The following is a 23,050-nucleotide window of genomic DNA, read 5'->3' on the forward strand; positions in this document are numbered from 1 at the left end:
AACAGTGAGCGTATGTGCTTTTCTATTCCTGTTTGGGGGAACTTAGTAATGACTCCCGCTACTTCATTTCCCAGCTGCAAAGGGAAAGAAGTGGGGGAAACCTGTTTTGCAAAGCTGTGTGACAGGTATGGGCAGAATGCACAATAGGCAGGTGTCCTAGGAGGTGGTTTCCCCAGGGGCGGGAGGGTGACTCACTATCACACCTTTTCCTCCTGCGTCAGCCACCGGCTGGTGCTAGACTCCATGCCCCCCTGCAGCCCTCCTGGGTCCACTGTTGCTGCAGGGAGCACTCACCTGTTCTGGAAAGAGGACAGGCCCAGGCCGCTGGGAGAGGGAAGGGGATCCTGCTGAGCGGGGACTGGAGGGGGGAGGCTTCAGCCACATCCGGGTACCTCGGAGAGTTTCAGGGAGGTCCCCAGAACTCTCACCCACAACCCCAGGCTTCCTGGAACTAATAACATACTTTTCTCTTTTTAGAGAACTTTCAGGCCCTTGAGGCCACTCTAGCTCATAATGCTGCAAGGCAGGCACTATCATCCCCTTCCAGAAGGAGTGTGGTGGCGTCTCACACCTCTGACCACAGGCCCTGTGATTAAGGGCCCCTGCTGCTGGGCTGGGAAACCCAAGGTCGCCTCTGTACCGCGGTCGCTTCCCACAGGAGTCTCCCGGCCAGTGACGGGGAGACACGAGACCCAGCTGGGCACACTTGGCTGGAGGACTGGCCGCCACCGTCTGTGCTCTCAGAACTGCGCTGAAGGCCAGGACACTTCCTCCCAGCCTTCTTTCCTTCCCTCTCCCCCTCCCTCAGGGTCAGACCTGACTTGCCCAGCCTCCCCCAGTGCCTTCCCCCACTGCCCCTCATTGGCATTTTCCCCAACAAATTTCTTGCACATCTAATCCCTCCTCAGAGGCCTGAACTACTGGACCAACATACTGAGAACTTTCGTGATTATTCGCCATCTTTTAGCCACTGAGCTCACTGCTTAAAGCACCGACTTAGTGTGCCAGGTCTCTGCATATGTGAACTCATTCAATCATCGCAACAAACTATGAGGAAGCTGTAATTATTATCCACATTTTATGGTAGGGGAAACAGAGTCACAGAGGCACTGGGCTGACCCAAGGTCACACAGCAAATGAGGATTCAAATCTCAGGGATCCTGGACCCAAACCTCAGTTGGTCTGATCCCCAGAGCCCCATGCTCTCAACTATCATGCTAATCTAGCCCAGAACCCAGGCCTCAGGTTCGAGTGTAGCACCTTCCCGCTACCCCACGGCCCTCCCACTGGCCACAGCGGCTCTCAGGATTCTGAGTCTGGGGGAGCAGGTGGTGGTGGCAAAACAGAGTCCTTTGTACAGAAAGGCCTCAGCAGCCCTGCCTGAGACTGAGCTACATGGTTAGCAATTTAAAAATGGCAGCTCCCGTCCCCAAACCCAGCCCAGCAGGTAGAAAGAATGGACGATAGCAAATGTTCGTCCACATAAATTCTTCTTCTTTCACCGCCACATAAGTCCAGGTGAACCACATAAATTCTTCTTCTTTCACCGCCACATAAGTCCAGGTGGCAAGACATCCCCGGAGAGAGAGAGAGAGAGAGAGAGAGAGAGAGAGAGAGAGAGAGAGAGAGAGAAGCCAGGCCAAGCCAGGGGCCAGCAGGAGAGGTGATTTAACGGTGTCAGGAGAGCGACTCCAGTTGAGCCGGGAGGGCCAAGAGCAGCAGAATCGCAGACTTCACAGACTGGAGTACAAAGCCGGACCCACCAAGCACCGAAAGGACCTTCTGAGAGCTTTTCGGCGACTGGCTGCCACCGCCGTGGGGACAGGGGACTGGTGCACGCCTCTGCCCACGGCCCGTGCTCAACGTCCATCGGGGAGCTGGGAAACCCCAGAGAGCTCGTGAGGCTCTTAGACCCAGGGAAGGAAAAGGCCCTGGAAACCCTCTTCAGCCCTGGAGGCTAAAGGTCAAAGGGCGGGAAGCCCTTAGCCGAGCAGAGCCGGTCCGGAGTTTGCTGGGGAGGTCAGAGCATTGGTGAAACCCTGCTCCAAGGCCCTGTAAAGCAGCCAGGAGATTAGCGGCCCAGCAGAGGCCGAGCCAGGGCCAAGGCCAGACCAAGCAGACTCAGCTGTGCAGCAGAAAGGCAGCGCTCACCTTAACGCCAAGAAGTTCCCTTTGCACGCAAGGAGCCTGGCCATGGGATGTGCGCAACCATCCGTCAGTTTGTTGTTGAAGAGCCTGGAAGTTTCCGAAAGGGAGGAGCCATGGAGACCAAGGACAACAGTCAGTGACCACCCCAAGCCCCAGGTAGCCGGTTCCCTCAGCACAGAAGCCGCCCACACCCTCTGACCAGGCAGACCTCTCCGGCCCTGCTCACAGCCCCGGTGGCACGGCCTGGAGCGTGGCTGGGGGCACGAGGCCCCGATGTCCGCAGCCCAAGCCCAACTTACGCTAACTTCTGCAGCTGCTCACTCTGCAGCGCATGCTCCACGAGCTTGCAGACGCCTCGGTCGGAGATATTGTTATCTCGCAAGCTGAACAAAAGACAAAACAAATAAATTTGAAAATGGAGCTGAGGAGAGAAAAATCAAATAAACAAGACCCCCCGGAGAGATTTTCATGTGTGCCCAAAGTGCCATCATCTGGGCTTCTGGAAAACACCACAAAGCACTGAGGGCCCCAGAACAGAGGAGACGCCCCCATCCCTGGTCTGGGTGCCGACGCCATGCCCTAGGTAGGGGACAGCTCAGCAAGCAGAGACCCAGAGCTCCTGCCAAAGAACACTGGAATCCTCAGGGTCACTGGCCTAGTCCGAGAAACTGTTTCCAGCTTTGTAACACAGAAACGATCCTCATAGCAGCCTCACAGAAGGTTCCGAGGTGGGTGGGTGTGGTGAGAACTAGCCGGCCCCCTCCCCCGCAGGAGGGGACGGTGGGCACGGGAGGGCAGCATCCCCCATACTCACCTGATGCCACTAGATCTTCAGAAAGCGTCTCTAGAATACAGACTCTCAGGCCCCTCCCCTGGAGCTGGTGGTTCTGTACGTGTGGGGCGGCTGGACCCAGGGGTCTGTATATGTCAACAACTGTGCCCATGATCCCCATGTTCGGGCAGATCGGGGAGACCCTAACTTAAAGGTTAACAACGTGGGCTCTGAAATCCCACAGTGGAAATTCCGATCCTTAGCAGCCACTTACTAGTTATTTGCTGCTCCCTTCCTCAGGATGGTATTCCCAGCCCCACCTGGCTGTAGAGAATAAGATTTAAAGAGACAGTGCACATAAAGCCCTGGGAGCCCCTGGAATGGGTAGAAGCTCCCTATAATCATGACTGCTCAAGTGCATGGAATGCTCACCTAAGCACTTCCCAAAAGTAAAGGTATTTAATCCTCACAAAAGCTCACCACGTAGCTACTACCAGGATGCCTATTAAGGGGAAGGGAATTGAGGCACAGACAAGTGGAGTGACCGCGCCAAGGCTGCACAGCGCCTAAAGAATCTGGGCCCGGGACGTCTGGCTCCGAACCCCACCCACGAGCATGACATCCCCTGCCTCTCCCCCAAGGCCTTCTAGGGGCTCCTAGAGCCGTGATTTTCAGGCTGCAGGTCATGACCCACTGGTGTGTCATGAAATCAACTCGGAAGGGCCCAGCAGCATTTTGAAAGGGAAAAAGAACAGAAGCGGGCAGAATGCATCCCAGTTTACACCGGAGAGTCATTTTGTGAAGTTTTTGTTTCAGTTTTAGATGCCTGTGTGCCTGCTTGTACCTGCTCTCTCACGGTGGGTCACAGCCCAAAAACTGTGAAAGCCAGCAGCCTCGAGTCAGAGCCAGGGTCTAAAGAAACCCAGATGAGGATACTCTGTAGACAGGTTTCCTGGAGGCTGCATGTTTCTGTTGGCATGGAAACAATTCAAGTGGGAGAGAGGAGCTGTGGAGGAGAGGAGCCCTCCTGCTGTCCACTACCCTCTGTCTCTGTCTGTCTCTCTCTCTCTCTCTCTCTCACACACACACACAGGAAATGCCCAAGCAGCAACCTCCAGGTCCTTTCCCCTCCCACACAGCACTGGCAATTTCGGTACAGAGAGTAAAGAGCAGTGGAACTTGGTCAAGGCCTTTTATGGCTCGTGGAAAATCAAGCTGGTTCCCACACCCACAGACCACCCCAGACCTAGGGAATGAGAATCAATGGGGACAGGCCCTAGAATCTGCATTTCCACAAGCTCCTTTTCACCTACGGGCAGAGCACTGGAACCAGACCATCCTCACCTTCTTCGGAGAATAAGAAACAGACCTCGAGCCTCCCCTCAGCGCTTTGACACATCCTGGGAGTGACGTGGGCTTTCCTTAACTGAGGAGAAGGCGTCCATTCATTCTAAGGATGGACTGGTCTATAAGGATCATCCAGGCCAGTGGTTCCCGACCTCTTGGGACTCGAGGACCCCTTTGAGGATGACAGGTCCACTATTCAGAAAAATGCACGTTCATATTTTATCAGGAAAATGACTCCCACAGACAGGTCTCAGACTTCCTGAGTGAAAATATGGGGATTCCTCCTTCCTGGGGAAATGGAGTATGGTGCTGGCCGTCTTCCATTTGCCTGGCCAGATCCACTTTCCCCTCTCTGCCTGGCTCTCGGTCCTGAGGGGCTGATGCCCATGGATGACAGCAGCAGGTTCCCCACGCTAACTCCCGGTTGGTTGGTCGAGGCACAAGTGGGAAGGGGAGGAAAGGCCAGGACCTCCACTCTCCCAGCTTTCTGTAGCCTCAGGTCCTACCAGGCAGCCTTCTCCACACCTGCCCCCCAGCCCTGCCTTTCCAGGCCTGCGGAGGGTGACAGCCCCGTCCCCACCCTCATGGTCACAGGCCTCAGGACCCTGCCCTGTCCCTCCTGGCTCTTCCTAACTGCTGCCCAAGCCTCTGTAAACAGTCCCTTTATTAAACTCTCTGCAAATGACCCAATTTAAATGTGTCAACACTATAGCCTCTTGATATATTCATAACATATATTATCTATAATATACATGTTAACTATATAAAATATGCTACATATCATTATTATTACATTATATTTATAAACTTACGACCACGGACCCTATGTAAGGGATAACACAGGCCACCAAGTTTCTAATAAATAGGTATATGTTTGCTCCAGAGGAAAAAAAAAATCTTGCTGCTCTGGCCCAGAGAAGGTGTGCCTTCTTAATAGATTCAAGGAGAGGCTTATCCCTTGCTTAGGGTCAAATAAGGTCATCTGGGATAGACCAAAAGCCCCAGAAAGCTGTGAGTAGATTTTAACATTAAGCTACCACTTCTGCTTTCTCAGAGGTTTTAAACAGGGAGCAGGACATGCCCTTTCAAGGCAGGAAGGAAAGTGAGGGAGCCTGCAGCCGGCTGGCTGCCAGACCTGGCCATGCCCTCTGCTCTCACCTGGCCCTAGACGTGGAGAGAGGCCCTGCGGGTGCGGGAACAGACGTTCCAAAGGGGGAAGGAAACCTCACACCTCCAGATGGGGGTCGGGAAGCAGTACAGGTGACAGCACACCCTCATGTGGGTGCCGCACTGCACAGAGGATAAAAGGGCAGGGGCAGGGCACCTGGGTGACTCAGTCGTTAAGCATCTGCCTTCGGCTCAGGTCATGACCCCAGGGTCCTGGGATCGAGTCCCACATCGGGCTCCCTGCTCAGCGGGAAGCCTGCTTCTCCCTCTCCCACTACCCCCCCCCGGCTCCCGTTCTCTCCCTCCCTCTCTCCTCTCTTCAAAGAAAAAATAAAATCTTAAAAAAAAAAAAAAGTGGGGGGCGTGCGGTGCAACTCTGCAGCCACTTTCCAGCTCTTGGATCCTGAAATTCGCATCTCATTGGGATTTTAAAATCTCTCATGGGGCCTAAGTCACCTCTAAATTGTGGGTGGTTCCTAATAACATACACACATGACACAAAACTTTGCGTGTCACTTCAAGGTTCTCGTGGAGCCCCGAAACCTATCCACGGGCAGGCTGCTTGTGGAGAGCAAGGACTTGTCACAGGAAAGATGTGATCTGTTCAACCCAGCTCTGCCATCTCCTGTGTCCCGCCAGACCAGTGACTCTGCTTCTCTGGGCCTCAAACGGGGGATAACGGGGAGACAGCCCCGGGTGTTCACCAAGATGAAAGGAATTAATCGCCGGAAGTGTGTAACACAGCGCCTGACACGCGGGACACTCCATACGCATGGCTGTCATCGTCACCACAAAACTAAGGCTCCCTACCGGGGAAGGGGCGGGGCTGGGGTTGCTCCGAAGAGGTGGGGGGGGAGGGAGGCGGCCGCCCCCCGCCCCCCCCCCCCCCCCCAGCACCCAGCTCCCACAGGGCACCCAAGTGCTGGCATTCGCGCCACACCCAGCCTGCGTCACCCAGCAACACTCACTACAGAGCCTTGCAGACATCCAGGCAAGGCAGTAGCTGTTCCACACCAAGGTCCCCTACAGAGTTGTGGTCCAGCTGCAGGGCCACAGGCCACCGGAGGTGCCGCAGCACAAACGCCAGGGCGGCACACTCTGCAGGGCCCACGCCGCAAAACGTCAGCTTCAGGTGCCCGACCTTGAGCCCCCGCACGGCCTGCCGGGCCAGCCGCTCCTCCTGCATCTCGTACAGGCTCCGGATGAGCCACATGAACCCGGGCATGGCATGCATGCTCTTGGCCTCCCCCGGCACGGCCTGGGGGATGGAGTGGAAGTGCTCATGGAGGCTGTGGGACAGACATTTGCGGGCGCAGGCCTGGAGCTGGAGCAGGGCCTTTTCAGACACCTGGCCCTCGGCCAGCAGGCCTCCGTGCTCCCGGGACAGCAGCCCCGCCAGGAAGGCTGCTGTGATCCGGAGGTTATGCGGCTCAGCCTCCCACAGCAAAGCGGCCGTGCTGCCCTCCTGGCCCTCTGAGCGCGGCACGCACATGGGGGGCAGCAGCCGGGCCAGCAGCGAGCCGCGCGGCCGGTGACAATTGAAGAGCTGTCTGAGCAAGGACGGTGACAGGTCAGCGCTGAGCACGAGGTACAAGGCTGCAAAAAAACACTGGAAGGTGATGTGCAGGAATTCCAGGGTGGCAGCGCCCCCCGGCACAACACTCTTGGCGTGCACCAGGAAGCCAAGAGAAATGTCCTCCCTGTCGATGTGTGCTGCCTGGAGCTGCTTGGCTGAGAATACGTAGCAGCACTTGCCCAGGCCCCAGACAGCCAGCCAGCCCAGGCGCAGGAGGGTGGGGAGCCTGCCTCGAAGCAGGCCGGATCCCAGACCGTGGGGCACCAAGTCTGCTGAGGAGGCATGCAGCAGAAAATGCTGCAGGATCAGCAGGTACAGATCCGTGGTGGTCTTTGGGGACCCCCCGCCATGCAACAACAGTTCCTGGTGGCATTTGGACACCATCCACGAGACAACAGGAAGGTGGCACAAACCATGCAGAGCCGAGGTCCCTTTGAGCAGGCGGATGAGGCGGTCGGCCACCCCCGGCTCACGGTGGCGCTTCCTCAGGTACAGCTCGATGCCCTCCTCTGAGAAGCCCTTGAGGTGGAGTTCCAAGCGCAGGTACTTCCTGAGGAATGCGGACACCGCATCGGGACGGCTGGTCAGCAACTTGCGGGCATTCTTTAGCAGGTTGCCCTGCAGAAGGTTGAACAGCAGATTCTGGACAGAGGTGGGGTCAGTGGGAGAGCAGTGACGCTCGCGATCCGAGAACCTGAACCTGAACTCGTCAAAGCCATCGAAGGTTAAGAGGACACGGTTGGGGTGGTCAAGGAGGAACTGGAAGACGTCCTGTTGGCCAAGGTCAGGCCAACAGCAGTGTTCAAAGAGCAGCATCTGCACAGACAGAGGCTTGACCACACACTGCAGCTGCCGGCAGCTGAACGGGAAGACGAAGAGAAATTCCTGGAAGTCGCGCCCTGCAGCCCACAGCAGGTGCATCCGCTGTAGCAGCGTGCTCTTGCCACTGCCCGCCTCGCCCACCACCAGCACGGCGTCTGCATCTTCATTGAGGTGGCCATGGGTGCTGAAGAGATCCTCCAGGCCCAGGGTCACAGGGCTCTTCTGCGGGGGTCCGGCCAGGCCCACCTCTGTCCGGATCTCCAGAACATTCTCTGTGTATATTTCCTCCAGGCAAAGATTCTCTGCCCCATCATAGGTGCTCAGGAAGCGAGACTGAGCAGATATCGTGGTCCTCAGCTTGGACATGTACTTCTTACATGCGGCATCTGGAAGACCGAAGAAGAGGCGAATGAGGTAGGACGGTGGGGTGGATGGCATCTGACAGAGAGGGGGCTGCGTGGGGGAATGTGATGTTATGCATGGAAAGAAGAGCCAGCACGTGCCAGCCCTGGCTTCTCCACTTTCAAGCTGTGGGCTTTGACGACAGTCACGTAACTTTCCTAAGCCTGGGAATTCCACCCCCCCCCCCAACTTGGGAAGTGGGAAAATGGTGGTCCCTACCTTATAGGGTTTACATGGAGCAATTAAGATAATTCATGTCAAGTGCTTCATTCAGCATCCCACACAGAGCTCAAAAGTTATTAACTAGTGGTATTATTACTACTGACATCAGGAAGAGCTATAGATTAGAAGGAGCACTGGGCTGGGATCAGAAGACCTGCATTCCAATGCCTGTCCCACCACATTGGTTAGATGGCCTTCGAGAAGCCTCTTCACCACTCAATCTCGGCTGTGTCTTTCTAAAGAAAAACACAAGGTGTAAGAGCCTGGCAGCCCAGTTTCTGAAGTCCGATACGCCTGGGTTTGAATGTCGGCTCCATCATTAGCTTGCGCAAACCACTCAACCTTTCCCGCCCCGGTATACTTATCTCCCCAAATCAGGGACAATCCACACCTTGAAGGATTGTTACAGGAGGAAATGAGATAAGATAAACCTTAGAGGACTGTCTGACACATGGTAAACTCTTGAAGGATGGTATTTATTATCATGATACTGATGGGTTTGGTAGGCATAACAGTAACCCTCAGGATCTGTGAATATGTCACCTTACTTACAAAAAAAGGGACTAGGTAAATGTGATTAAAGAGATAGGGACATATCCTGGGTGATCCAGGTGGACCTAGCACCCTTTGGTCTCAGGGGCAGCGGGGTGCCCAGGTCAAGCACTTGGACAAGAGTTCTTGGTCAAGATTCACTTCCCCATGCTCTTCACATAACCCTCAGCAACCCTCTTCCACATAGGGTGTGTCCACAAGGCAGCAGCTTTTCCTTTACCATCCTAATAACCAATGTGAGCAAACTACTTTCCGTATCAGGGGTTAGTTCCTCTTTCAGGGAATGGGGAAGTGGTAGTCCAGAGCCCCCAGGGTGGGGGGACACTGGGGCATCATGACTTCGCTGCTCCCAACCAAAGACCAGCCCCCTTGTTCTCAACTCAAAAGCTAACAAGTAATTCTCACAGAGCATACTTGGCATCCAAAGCAGTTGCCCCGTGTTTGTGTCCCGTCTTCTGTTCCCAGAGCTGATAATCAACATTGTTCTTAAATCTGGATATACCAGGAGCACTGAACATAGATACCATAAAATAGACACCTGCCTTTCTAATTCCCTCAGTTCTAATGCAGGTTTTCCGGACACGACCCACCAATATAAAATTCTCCAGAAAAACAGGGAGCTCTCATTTGAAAAACAAACACAGGTCATTTGTCCATTTTGGATTGGTCACCCTGGGGAACATGACCCCATGTCACAGAGTTACAATGCATGAAAGTCAGCTGGGCTTGATGGTATCAACAGCAGACATTAACCGAGGCCCAACCCGGGCACCGTGCTCTGTGATGAGCAGCCCCTGTTGGACACTGATGTCTGTGCCCTGTTCTCAGGGAGATGGTGCCCACCGAGGTGCCAAGCACCAGCTTCTAGCCATCCCTCCCGCAGGCATGCTCCCTGCCCCGAGGGTAGAGCCCAGGGTGGTAAATCTATCTGCTAGCACCACCCACAGGTCAGGGGCCCTCACTGCCAATGAGCAATCCCTATGGTGGTGGGGGAACAAGACATGCGAGGCTCACGCCCTCTCTTTACAACTGATGATCTCACCTCCCAAGAAAAGGGGAAGCAGCGGTGGAGACGGTTTAAAACCAGACACATCCTCCTCACCTCAACCCCCGCCCTCCTTGCCCCAGTTTTCACATCCGTAAAGTGGAAAAAATGACACGGATTTCTCAAGGTTGCTGCAAAGGACAGATATGGTAAATAAAGCACCTTTGCAAGGATGCCTACTACGTGCCAACTGTGGGATCCGAGCCCCTCCCGTCCCTGGGTTGGGTTGGTGGCCATATGCAACGAGAGAGCTACCACGTTATCTAAACCCATTTGGTCCCAGAGTTTCTCACAGTGAGTAGTTAAATTGCAGAAATCAAGAGGTAACAACCCTATCTCAAAAGGGTATCCCTTTCGGGACAAATAATAAGAGTTTGGCTGGTGAGGAAGACCTGTCTTCGCTTCAGGGCGCAGTAGGCTCCAGTTAACACGGTGCAGCTTGGGAAGTAACAAAAGCTAACCCTCATATTACACGTGGTAAGCCTCTCAACCCTCCCAATAGCCCAGTGAGTCAGTGGTGGTGGTGTTATCCTTGAAATCAGGAAACTGAGCCGTAGGGAGGACCACAGGGCCAGTTAGTGGAATTCTAACTTAGGACAGGTCTTGCTCTGGAGTTCTGCCCTTAACCAGGAATCCGTACGGCCTTTCTTTCCCTTTCTGATGAACCGAGAAGAACTTATAAGTATATACCTTCGAAAGGCAGGGCCAACGGGACTGGCAATTCCTGAACATGACGTAGAAGGAAGGCAGCCAACCCATTCGCCTTCACTGTGGCAAGATCGAGGAGCCTCCTTGCCTATGGGGAGAGCAAAAGTCAGTATCTTTCCAGAAAGGCAGATGGAGACAGTATGGGAAGGTTTCTACCGGTCACTACAGTTTCTTAGGTATCTCCCTTCCACCACAATAAGAGGCCAGAAAAACACCCAAAGCAAGAGGAGTTTGAAGAAGACATCACTAGGTGCTGCGTGGTGAAGCGAACACTTGAATACACGCACCTGATCTGGTTCTCACTAGAAGAGGGAATCACTTAAAAAGGAGAAAAAGACATAAATCCATAAACCTGCAAGGATAGGAAAAACAACTAAGGAAGCGAGAAATCATTTGGAAGACAGGTGATTCCATGGAGCCCCGAGGCTTGGAATACCATCACTGAGCACGACCCCCACATTTTCATCTCCAACCTGAACTGCTCCCCTGAACCTTGGACACACACACCCAAAACTGTCTGCCCGCCATGTCCCCTAAACACCTCTGACTTAACATATCCACAACTAAACTCCTCGTCTACACCAGCCCCCAAACCTGCAGCCTTCCTCCTTCCAGCTCATGTCAACTCTACCCTTCCAGTTGCTTAGCCCCAAACTTCTAGAATCACCCTGGAAACTTCTCCTCTGCGATCCACCAACAAACCCTGTTGGCTTGACTGCATATCCAGAACAGCACAATAGAAGTATAATGCTTGCTGCCCAGAGGGTAGACACAAATGCGAGACGTATTTGTAATGTTGAGTCTTCCAGTAGCCATATTTTTTTAAAGTAAAAATAAATGAAATCCATTTCAGTCGTATATTTTATTTAGCCCGATATAGCCGGAATATCACCACTTCAACATGTAATCAATATAAAAAATTACTGAGATATTTTACATTCATTCTCCGGAACAGAATGCCACTGCAGACCGGCCACATTTCAAGCACTCGATAGCCACATGTGGCCAGTGTCTACCCCACTGGATGCACAGCTAGAGAGCCCTGTCCCTTCTTGTCCCCTCCTCTATGCCACCGTCCAAGATGCCATCATTGTTCACCTGGAAAACAGCAAAGACTGCCTAACTGGTGTCCCTGCTTCTGTCCCTGTTCCCAGAATCGATTCTCAACATCGCAGGCAGAGTGTCATTCTTTAAAAATAAAAGTCAGATCATACCTCTCCTGTTACACATGTCCCAGCACTTCCCTCATTTTCTCAGAGTAAAAGCCCAAGTTCAACAGTAACCTACAAGGCTCCAAACAGACCAAAGTGCTGTCTGTGACCCTCAGGATCCTGCTTAACTTCTCTCACTTCACCTCTTATTGATCTTCCCCCTGCTCATTCTGCTCAGAACACTAGCCTCGGGTTTTCTGGCAACAACAAGAATGCTCCCACCTCTGGGCCTTTCCTGGGGGCTGTCCTCTCTGCCTGGAATGCCCTTTCTCCAGCTGTCCACATGACCCCTTCCTTCACCTCCTTCAAGCCTTTGCTCAAATATCACCTTCTTGAGAACTCCCTGACCACTCTATTTAAGATTGCAATCACTACCTCCACCCCCTGTAACTTTCAACCCCCAGACCCACTCTGCTATTTTCTATAGCACATCCATCACCTTCCAACATGCCCTGTCATTTGCTTCCTTTTGCTTATTATCCATCTCCCTGCACTGGAACATGAGCATCTCCAGGACAAGGATTTTTGTCTGTTTTGCTCACTGCTGTATCCTCACCTAGAAGAGTGCCTGGCACAGAGCATGCATTCAAGGACTTGCCAAAGGAGTGAATAGTAATAGACTTAGAAGAGCCCAGAAAGCCAGATCCTAAGCCAACAGTGGGTTGAAAACCACACAATGTGCATTTCGGACTCTATAAAGATCTCTGGAATTAAGAGTATCAGGTACCTCCAGAATCAAAGGAAATGATTAGAGTAAGGAGGGTTGAGTCAACGTGGTTTATAAAACAGATCTCTGGTTCCCCTGACCCACTCCAAGCCAACAACAACTGTTCCTGCCCTGCCATGGCAAAGTGTGGAGATTTATATTTATTCCAGAAAGGCTAAAGCAGGGTCCCTGGACTGGGAGGCACCAGGCACATTAAAGGAGGAGGGCATCATGCCCCAAAAGCAGGTTTAAATGACCATGGGCAAAATGAGTGCTGAACGCAGAGACCTCTCCCCACCACTATCACCACCCAGCCCTCTTACTCACTGGGTTCCCACAACTCTGGAAGTCAGACCTTTACCTCCAGGCTGGTAACTTGACCAACCTAGGAGGAAAGGTCTAAAGATACAAGTGCCATCACTTCCCAAAATGTCTACAGTGAAAGTTGAGGCAGACAAGTTTCACCTGTAGGCTCTGAGTTTCCAGAGTTCGATTCAGGGAGTCTATTTCAGTCATGAGCGGTCAACTAAGGATCACCACATGCCCAAAGAAAGCATCTCATATGGGAGATCGAGGCCGAATAAGTAGGGAAGGGGAAAGCAACTTGTGGGATAAAAAGGTAACGCAGGGTGGGAAAAAAAATCTGCCCTCCACCAAAAACAAAACAAAACAAAACAAAACAAAACAAAAAAACCACTGTATCATTATGGTCCCTAAGTGAGACAAGAAATTGCATCCATAAAACAAGAACAGGATGCTATAATAAGAAACATTTTAAAATAGCTCTTGGAAATTAAAAGTAATCACAAAAATGAAAAACACAAGGGCACAAGGGTTTAAAGATTAAGTGGAAGATATTATAAAGGAAGTGATAAAAAAGGACACAGAGATAGAAAATGGACAAGAAAGAGAAGAAAATTAGGAGATCAGTCTAGAAGTCCTAAAATTCAAAGAGTAGTTCCATAAAGAGAGAGAAGAAAAAAGAGAAAGAAATCATCAATAAAGTAATCAAGAAAATCTTCCAGGACATAAAAGAATCTGAGTTTTCAGGTTCAAAGCACCCCTTGAGTGCCCAGCACAATGGAAAAACACGAAGGCACATCATTGTGACATTTCACAATGTTAGCAGGCCAAAAGAAAATTCCACACACTTCCAGAAAGAGTTATAAAAGAGTTTTGGAATTCTAGCAATTCTTTTCTGGAACAGAGCAGATAAGGGAGTAATAATCTCAAAATTCTGAAGGAAAATGATGACCAACCCAGAATTTTATACCCAGCCAAATTTTGACCAAATATGAGGAAACTTGTAGCTATATAAGAGGTTAAAATTTAACTCCCATATACTCATTTTACAGGTGTGGGGGCGATATGATCTCCCAGAATAGAACAAACCAAGGAAAAGGAAGACAGATTACTCGGGTAGAGGAAAACCAACATAAGAGGACTATCAAGGGAAATCTCAGGATGATGGCTCTACCATAAGTAGAGGGCCACCAGTTGAGGCAGATTGGAGCAAGGTGACTCGAGTCACACAGGACCAGGGCAATTATTTCCTAGATGTGCAGGCAGGCCTGGCCCTAATCCTTATCTATACTTGGTTTGTCTGCACCACAGGCTAATATCATTCTTTCTCTCCACCTTGTGGCCTGGGTCAGCGGAGGACACCCATTTCACCCCGCAGAAGTGTTTGGCCTGGCCCTATTCCTGGGAGCTGAGGGAGCCTTGGACAAGCTTGCAACTGAGCATATGGAGCAGCCCACTTCCTCTGACTATTCCCGGACATCCGGCTCTGACTCAGACCTACTCTACCAGATCCTCCAGCTGTAGTGAATGCTCTGTTTCTCGGGCCTCACTCAATGACCTTGCCCACTGACTTCCCAGCAGGAGCCCTTAGAAAGCCTCCAAATGGTAAAGCCAAGACCAAGTCCCTGAGGCCCTGTTCAGCTTCCGTGCTCCTGGGAGACTGCCTCCAAGAAGGAGAGGCAGGACTACCCTTCCCTGACACCACTGTGCTTGTGCTTGCTAGAACTTTTTCAAAACAAAACACATTGTTTGGAGAATTATTGCATAAGGTGTTAAAACTATGAAGAAAAGCAAAGAAATGACTTCACACAAAAGTCAGGCTAGGGGTAGCAACAGAGGAAAGTAGTAGTAGCATTCTGTCTTCATGTGGGCGATGGGAACGTGTTTATACCACAACATGTGAAATTATACACTTTTCTGCAGGCATGCTACATTTCCCAAGTTAAAGGTGTTGGAGTTAATTTCATAAAAGAGTCAAGCATTTCAGTCTGACACTCTGGCCCTAGCAACCTTAGCAGGTGCATGAGTCAGATGGAGAGCTGGCTTTATAGCCTCGGGTCTGCTAACAATGTTATACCCGACTGTGCGAGGTCACCGCACGAAGCCCCACATTTCAGGTCAGAAAGAGAAGATCATTCCCTCTGGGGACAATCAGGCCTGGATTCGAACCCTAGCTGGGCTACTTCCCAGATGGGTGGTCTGGGCAGTTTCTTCACTGTTAAGAAACAGTAGAGCCAACACGACACCCTGAGAAGGTTGTAGTGTGGCTTAGAGATCACCACCGTCAAGGGCTACGGACCGTGCCTGGCACGAGGTAGGCACTCACTCAGTAAATAGTAGCAGTGGGTCTTTTAGGGATCTAGTTCTTCAACTTGCATTTTGTTTCATTCCACAGCATTTTTCGGTGCCCAACCTGCAATCCATGACAACTGCCTCTTTATAGGAAATTACAAGGTCAGTTTACAAGAGTAAACAAGGCAGTCCTGGAGTGGGGGGATATGTTGGTTGGACATACCACAAGTACCACGCACACTGAATCAGAAATTCAGCCACTGAAGGCAAGCCACCAAGTTAGAGAACCATAGGATGCCAGACCTCAAAGAAGGCTCAGAGAGAGCTGGATTCCAAAAACTTAAACCTCAGGCTGCCCAGTCCCTCGGGAAACTCCTACGACCCTCAGAGGTCTTGTCGGCCACGTGCTCTGCACAGTCCCAGTGATGGGTGCTTTTGCTGTCCACCTGGCCTTTTCTTAAGATGTAGTCTTAGCTCATTAAAATGCAGGCTTTCTTCTTTCCTAGTATTAGCATTTAAGGTTATACATTTCCCTCTATGTTCCGCTCTAGCTGTACCCCATAAATTTTTATAAGTCAGATTCTCATTACTGTTTGGTTCTGAATTATTTTCTGATTTCCATTATGATTTCTTCTTTGGCCTATGAGTTACCCTACTTTCTTTTTTCATCAATCCAAATACCTCCGCTATGCATGCCCTGTCTCCTCTAGGCCCAAGGCTGCCTTCTCTAAACTGCTCGGAGCATCCAGGCTGGACCACACTACCACACTGTTGAACACTTGATCAAAGATGACGAGACACAATCCTTTCACTTCCCATATGGGCTGATTCGATCTCCACAACAGATCACAAAGACACCAGGGTAGGTGCAACAACGAACGTGTTTTCTATAATCCCCACAGGGGCAGACTCAAGGAGCTGGTCCTCAGGGTAGAATTGTAGGTTTCACGTGCACTAGTGAGTAACAGGAGAGGCCCACACCACGCGTGCTCTGTAAATATGCAGCCACCTTGAGCCAGCTTTAAAACAGCCTTAAGGATGCACTGGTTTATCCCATAAGTCTCAACCTAGACTCCCCTAATCACCAGACCTTTTTTTTAATAGAAAATAAAGACTAGAAAATCCCCCAGTTTGGCCCGACCTAACACTGCCATTTAATTCCAATTCATTCATTCATTCATTCATTCATTCAATAACTGAGGTGTTTCATCAACAAGTATTTATCGAACGCCCATTTACTGAGCACAAGAAGTTTTAAGAGCCCAGTACACAGTAAGCATCTAAATAGATTCTGGCCAACGGGGCGCCTGGGTGGCTCCGTCAGCTAAGCGTCTACCTTGGGCTCAGGTCATGATCTCAGCGTCCTGGTCTGCTCAGCAGGGAGCCTGCTTTTCCCTCTCCTTCTGCCCTTCCCCCACTTGTGCTCTCTCTCTCTCTCTCTCTCTCTCTCTCTCTCAAATAAATAAATAAATCTTTAAAAAAATAAATAGATTCTGGCTGAATAAATGAATGAATGAATGAACAATGAATAAGCAAGTCAAGGTACCAGGTCCAACATGGCACTTTCATGCCATCAAACTACTGTTCTGGGCATCAGTTCTCCAATATATAAAGGGGGATATCAGTGATGGCTCCGTCTGTATCACAAGAGCCCAGAGGGTCGCTGTTTGGGGTAAAATGAATAAGGAGTTTCAAAACTACCCAACAGACACTTTTCGGGTCTAATGGAATGCGTTTTCAGAGGGAGTTACGCCCCAACTCTGAATGTCTACGAGCCATTGCAAGTTCGTATCAGAAATCCAACGTAGACATGTGAACAACAAGCGGTCCATAGTGTGCTAATTATTAACAATTAGTAATTAAATGTTAAAGTATCTATTAAATACAATGTAATAATTAATTATGAAATACAAAGACAACTTAATGAATTTTGATGATGTTGAGCTATTAATTTAAGACAGCCAAAAAGCGTCCAGGTACAGAAGATCACCAATAACACAACTAATGGCGGCCAATGGGAATGTTAACGAGTGGTTACGATGCGCTAAGACACTGTTCGAAGGGTTACATGAATCAACTCACCGACTTTTCCCAAGAACCTTACTGACGTTTCACAGACGAGGAGAAGAAACAGGGGAGATCAAGGAGGGAGAGTTTCCACAGAGAAGTCCCGGCATCACAGAGAACAGGCCCTGAACGACTTTTACCTGCCTGGTGACTTTGTTAGGGGAAAGGCCAGCACCTTTGTCTCCCCACGGGGCTGACTCCCCAAAGACAAATCCGTCCTGGTGACTAAGCACCCTTTTCCCGGGGAATTCCGATTACCCAAGACAGAAGTGCCTTACCCGCTGGGAGGATGTGAAGATGGGCAACCTGATTTCATCACATTCATACCGGCTGATGAAACCGTGCTCCCACGCCAGATCCAGCACACCCTCCACATGGCTGTAGAGTCTCCTGACAATGGCTGGCCGGTGACTCTGCAGGTCACGGGCTGGGTGGGGCGAGTGGGGATCCCAGCAACCGGAAAGCTCTGGGGCCTGGCAGTCGGTCTGGGCCTCGCGGATGGCCGCGACGAGCTGTTCACAGCCCCATGCGCCCTTATTTCGGACAGTGTCCAGGAGGCGCCTGGCCAAGTGCGAGAGGGGCTGGCCCAGGAGGCTGAGTCCCTCGTAGTCTTCCCAGGAGAGGACTTCCCAGGAAAGGAGCCAGTCCAGGATGCTCTCGAAGCCCTCCAGGGACCCTGAGACCAACAGCCCCACCAGCTGACTCCTCTGAGCCTGGAAGGCCTCCTGCGTGCACATTTCATAACCTGGGGAGGAAAGTAAGGTCAAGACTCCTCTGAAAGCAGGCAGGGGGCAGTGGGAGGGGGAGGAGCAAGTCAGCCCCACCCCAATCCTAGGAGGCCACGGACCTACTAGGGCATTACCCAATCCAAGCTCCCCCTTGTACAGATGTACAGACCGAGGCCCAGAGAAGGCAAGAAATTGGCTTGAGGTCCCACAGAGAGTTCAATCAAGGCTCCTGGTTTCCACCTCTGCACTTCATCCCTGGCTTAAGAAGGCTTAGTAAGTCTTGAGCTGATAGTCGAGCAATGACTCCCAAGGGATTTGGAAATTAACTCTCTTTGGGACCTTATGAGAGGGCTCCTCCCTGCTGGGTGGATTCAGGCTGACGGCTGCGCTCTCTCCAGTAACAGCTGATATTTACTAAGCACACGCAGAGTGCTGCCAGTCAGCCTAAGCGCTTCCGCATGGGAATTCATTCAACCCTCCCAAGCACTCTGAAGTAGCTGCTATGATCAGCCCCATTCTACAGATGAAGAAACCGAGGTACAGAGAGGCCAAGTGACTTGTACAAGGGTTCCCCGTCAGGTGAGGTGGAGCTGGGGTTTGAACCCAAGCAGTGTGATTCCAGAATGCACGCCCTTAATTCCCCCATATTTGGGTTCCGCCACAGGGGTGCCCCTGAACCCATGCCTGCTAGGGTAACCTGCTGCGACCCCAGAGGGCAGACCAGAACATTGCTATAAAGAACTCAGCCCAGGTGAAGCAAAAATCAGCGCGCACACTGAGTCATTTCAAAGCTTAGGGGAGCACGGACCCCAATTGTCACCGCCTCCTTCCCAACTGCCCCCAGGCCCTCCCTTCCCTCCCACTCCCTCGCCACCACACATTAAATGCTGTCGTCTCTGTCGGGGGCTTACTCTGGGCTCAGCCTTCAGACTCTGGGCTCTGGGAATTTGAGAGGAAGTGATTTCTCTGAGTTTCAGGCCCCGGGAGGGTCCCCAAGCAGCAGAGAAAATCTCTCAGCGGGAGCCATTCCGCGACTGTCACCAGGGACACGGATGGCTACAGTGCCCAGAGAAAGTGAAAGCAAAAGGGAAAAAGGAGAGGAACTCTTCCTTCTTTTTACAAAACAGGGACATTCTGAGATCCTCAAGGGAGCAGACGCCAAGGCACTTGGAGATTTTGCATCTCTCCTGTTTATGTGTCTTTCCCCCTTCTTGGCCCGAGTAGAAGCCTGGATCTTACTCATCCTGGCATCCCTAAGCGTGGCACAGCGCTGGGCCTCGGAGAGGCACGGTGGGAATGCTCATGAATCAAAAATGCACCGAGGAAGGGGAGGGTCTGGAACATTCTGTGCCTGCCCTCATGCCACCCAAGGGAAGTAAAAGGAGACGTCTCCAACTCAGACTGTTGCTAGCACTCGGGATGGAAGCCTTGGGCTGGCCGGGTGAGGAGACAAAGGTACGGCAAGGTTGCCTGCATGTCTGGCAGCTCGGGAGGGCATGCCCCGTGCAGAGATTGCTCTAGGGCAGTTCTCTCTCGCCAAGCAGGCCTCCACCCTGTGCCCACTGCCAGGCAGAGGAGTCAGGAGGGTAGACATGGGAAGGGTGAGAGGAGAGAACAGGACAGGTAGGAAAAGCTCCGGGCTTGGCCCTGGCGTGGCTCTCGGCTGTGGAAAGCCCAGCCCCACTGCCACCCCTGTCCAGGACCTGGGGGAAAGAACCACCCGCCCCTCCCTCTGGGAAGAGCCCAAGCATGGGGTGGGCACTCTCTCTCTCTCTGACCCCATGCCTGGAGGGCATGTGTGCAGCCAGGAATTAAAGATGTTGCAAGGTTAACATGAGACCAGGCAACACCTGCTCCTCTTATCCGGAGGATGCCTGAGGACGGAGAGCTGCCCGCTCGTCTGCATCGGGAGAACCTAGACCACACTCTCCCCCTACAAAGATTACTAGGCTTGGTGGAGCAGGCACGGCCTTGAGCAGGAAGGCAAAGGCTGAGTGGTGCCAGGTCTAGATTCACCTACAGAGCCCACCTCCCCCGGAAATCCCGAAAGGATGGTCTGGAAGCAGAGGTGGCCAAGCCACTGTGCAGAACTAGGTAATTCTCATCAGTTCTGGTGTAAAGCCCTGGGCATCCACCATGACCTGCACTGAGAGACCCACAGTTGTGCTCACCCCCAAGGGGACAAGCTGGGAGTAAGCAGGGGCCCTTCCCAAACACACCAAGTCTGGAGCAGCTGACAAATGCTTGAGCCACACACACCCAACTAGTAACATCAAGGATCTGTGGACATCAGGAAGGAGAGGCAGGCCTGAGCCCTAACGGTTGATGCCCTGTCCCCCCATCAGCAGCTGGAAAGTCCCAACTCTTCCCTGGCTTCCTTCCAGAAACCTCAGAGCAGGAAGAATCCCCAAGGACCCATTTGGTCAGACCCTTGTCTCTGAGCAGACATTGTCCTTTCTTACTGGAAACAGGCAGGGGGAGGACCTGGCCTTGCTGCAGTCCTCAAATAACCAGCTCAGGAAGTTCTTCATCATGTCTAACTTAAGTTTCTCCTGCTTTAGCTTCAATTGGGAGTGAGAGAAAACAGATGACCAATCATCCCCTATTTCATGAAAATTGTCCCTAAAAATCCTGTTTCTGGCCCCCGTAATCCCCTGTTCAGACTTCCCCTCTTCAGTCTAACTAAATCAGTCTATCTCCACTGCCTTTTCTTTTCTTGACTTACTACAACTTTGGAGTCCTGACCAGTCTTTCCTTGAGGAAGGTGAGGCCCAGGCCAAGAAAGAGGCATGAAACAGAGTCAAGGGGAAGGGACAACGCACGTGGGCCCTCCCTTACTCCTAAAGCCCAGGCCCAGGCAGAAGCCCTGACACCTCCTTCCTTCCTGAGACCTTTCTCTGAAGCTCTGAGCCAGCTGATTGGCTTAAGGGCTGAAATCTCAGCCCATTGGGCCCCTGCAGGCAAGAGAGGGAGGAAGGCCCAGGGAAGCTTGGTTTCTCAAGTGTCCTGACTCAGCTGGGGCCAAGCCTTCCCCGGGGGCACTGGACCCATCCCTGCCCCTCCTGCGGCCCCTCTTCTGTTCCACCCCCTTCCCTGAGCTTCTCTCTGGGGCACCGTTTCCCACCAGCACCCAGACTATAGTGTCTCCATCAGGAGAGTAGAGCCCTCTCTTCCTCAGACAGCGCGAACCCCAATTCTCTGACCCCCTTCACAGCAGGACTCCTATCTGTTGTCTGTAATGCTGTCTTCCAGGCGCATCCTCCTGGGCCCCCCAGACTGTTCTCGTCTCCGCTGGGTTCTCAGCCCTGGACCAGCTCGCTTGGCCAAAGGCGTCAATCAGAATGGCTCTCCCTTTCCTTTGCAGCACCCCCTTGACCCCAACTCTGACTTCTGCTCCCAGCCCACTGGCCGTTCCTTCTGTCTCCTGGGCTGGCTCCTGATGCTGGGAGCCCCAGAGCTCCCGGGTTGGGTCTCTCTCCTCCGTACCACTCTCTCCCTAAGTGAGCTCATCTGCTCTTACAGCTCTAAATGCCAGCCCCAAATTTTATTTCCAGCTCCAAAGCCCCCACAAGCCCCGCACTGGGCATCTTCCCAGTGGACGCCTAATGAGCAACTCAAGCATAACAAGCACAAACCAGCACTCTGGCTCTTCCCCCTAAACAGCTCCCACTTCAGGAGATGGCAGCTCCAAGCTTCCGGACTCTCAGGCCAAAAACCTTCGAGTCATCCCTGACTCCACCTTTCTCTCACATCCAAACCCTCCTGACCCTACCTTCAAACACTACCCCAAATCGGAAAATCGGATATTTTCCCATGGCCTCTCTGCCCCCCGGGGTCTCTCCCCAGAATGACAACAGTGGTCCTGTCACTGCTCCCCGCCCCCCGCCACCTTCTGCCCTCACCTCCCTACAGTCTTAGTCTGCTAACTCCTGAGTCAGAGCAGGTGACTCTTCTCTTCAAAGTCCTCCAGTGGCTCTCACTGCACTCCCAGTAAAAACCAAAGTGGCCTTCAAGGCCCCAGGCAAGGGACCCCCACTTCCCCACCCCTTACCTCTCCGCACTCATCTCCTACTAACCCCCCCAAGGGCTCCTCACCCACCCTGCTCCAGCCACTCAGACCTCCTCCTTGTTCCTGGAACAAGCTGGACCTGCTCCCACCAGGCATGCCTCTGCCTGAGGGCCTTTGCACATGCTCTGTGCTCTTCCTTCCACGGGTACACTGTCCTTCCCCTCGGATAGTCACATAGCTCACCCTTCACCTCCTTCAAGGCTTTGTTCAGGTGTCACCACCTCGGAGAGGCCCTCCCTGACTATGCTTTATAAAACTGCAATACCCAAGCCCAGCCCTCACCCCCCTTGCCTGCTTTGTTTTTCTCCATAGCACTTCTCACTGCCTGACCGATCATGTACGCACTTGACCGCGGTCCTACTCCTTTCTAGAATACGAACTCCATTAAGGCAAGGAGTTTTGTCCGATTTTTTTTTTATTGCTATAGCCCAGGGTCTCACCCAGTGTATCAATAAAGATCACTTGAATGAATAAAAGAATGAGTTGACTCTGCATGGCTCCAGGAGGCAGAAGTGGAATGGAGCGGTGGAAATCTGCAAGCCATCGATTTTAGTTCAATGTAATGAGAGCTGCAGGACAATGAACAGGCACACCATAAGTCATCATCACTAGGGATGATGCACCAGGTGGGAGGTGGGTGGGCTAAACAGGGGTCCCCTCCACCCCAATGTTTATAGCAGCAATGTCCACAATAGCCAAACTGTGGAAAGAGCCGAGATGTCCATCGACAGATGAATGGATAAAGAAGAGGTGGTATCTATACACAATGGAATATTATGCAGCCATCAGAAGGAATGAGATCTTGCCATTTGCAAGGACGTGGATGGAACTGGAGGGTGTTAGGCTGAGTGAAATAAGTCAATCAGAGAAAGACATGTATCATAAGACCTCACTGATATGAGGAATTCTTAAT

The 23,050-nt window shown here is 52.0% G+C and overlaps 1 protein-coding gene across 6 annotated transcripts in view; it reads right to left on the reverse strand.

Annotated features, from left to right (window-relative positions):
• The window catches only part of NOD2 (nucleotide binding oligomerization domain containing 2), a 35,736-nt gene that overhangs the window by 11,223 nt on the left and 1,463 nt on the right, over positions 1–23,050 (reverse strand). For 2 of the 6 annotated variants that reach the window (XR_012375748.1, XM_025852330.2), the window contains exons 2-6: positions 17,619–18,085; positions 10,744–10,849; positions 6,403–8,218; positions 2,448–2,531; positions 2,152–2,235 (exon numbers count right to left, since the gene is read on the reverse strand). Coding sequence is in view for 5 of the 6 variants with exons in the window: in XM_025852330.2 (XP_025708115.1) it covers positions 2,152–2,235; positions 2,448–2,531; positions 6,403–8,218; positions 10,744–10,849; positions 17,619–18,077 (2,549 nt within the window). In the remaining variant the exon portion in view is untranslated. Of the gene's footprint in view, positions 1–2,151; positions 2,236–2,447; positions 2,532–6,402; positions 8,219–8,453; positions 8,693–10,743; positions 10,850–17,618; positions 18,086–18,979; positions 19,112–23,050 lie in introns of those variants that run through there. The other 4 variants (XM_025852331.2, XM_025852333.2, XM_025852334.2 and 1 more) reach the window with 4 other exon arrangements.

Source organism: Callorhinus ursinus, unplaced genomic scaffold, assembly GCF_003265705.2.
Source record: "Callorhinus ursinus isolate GAN/ISIS: 27379988/994484 unplaced genomic scaffold, GSC_fseal_2.0 scaffold56, whole genome shotgun sequence".
Taxonomy (NCBI): Eukaryota; Metazoa; Chordata; class Mammalia; order Carnivora; family Otariidae; genus Callorhinus; species Callorhinus ursinus.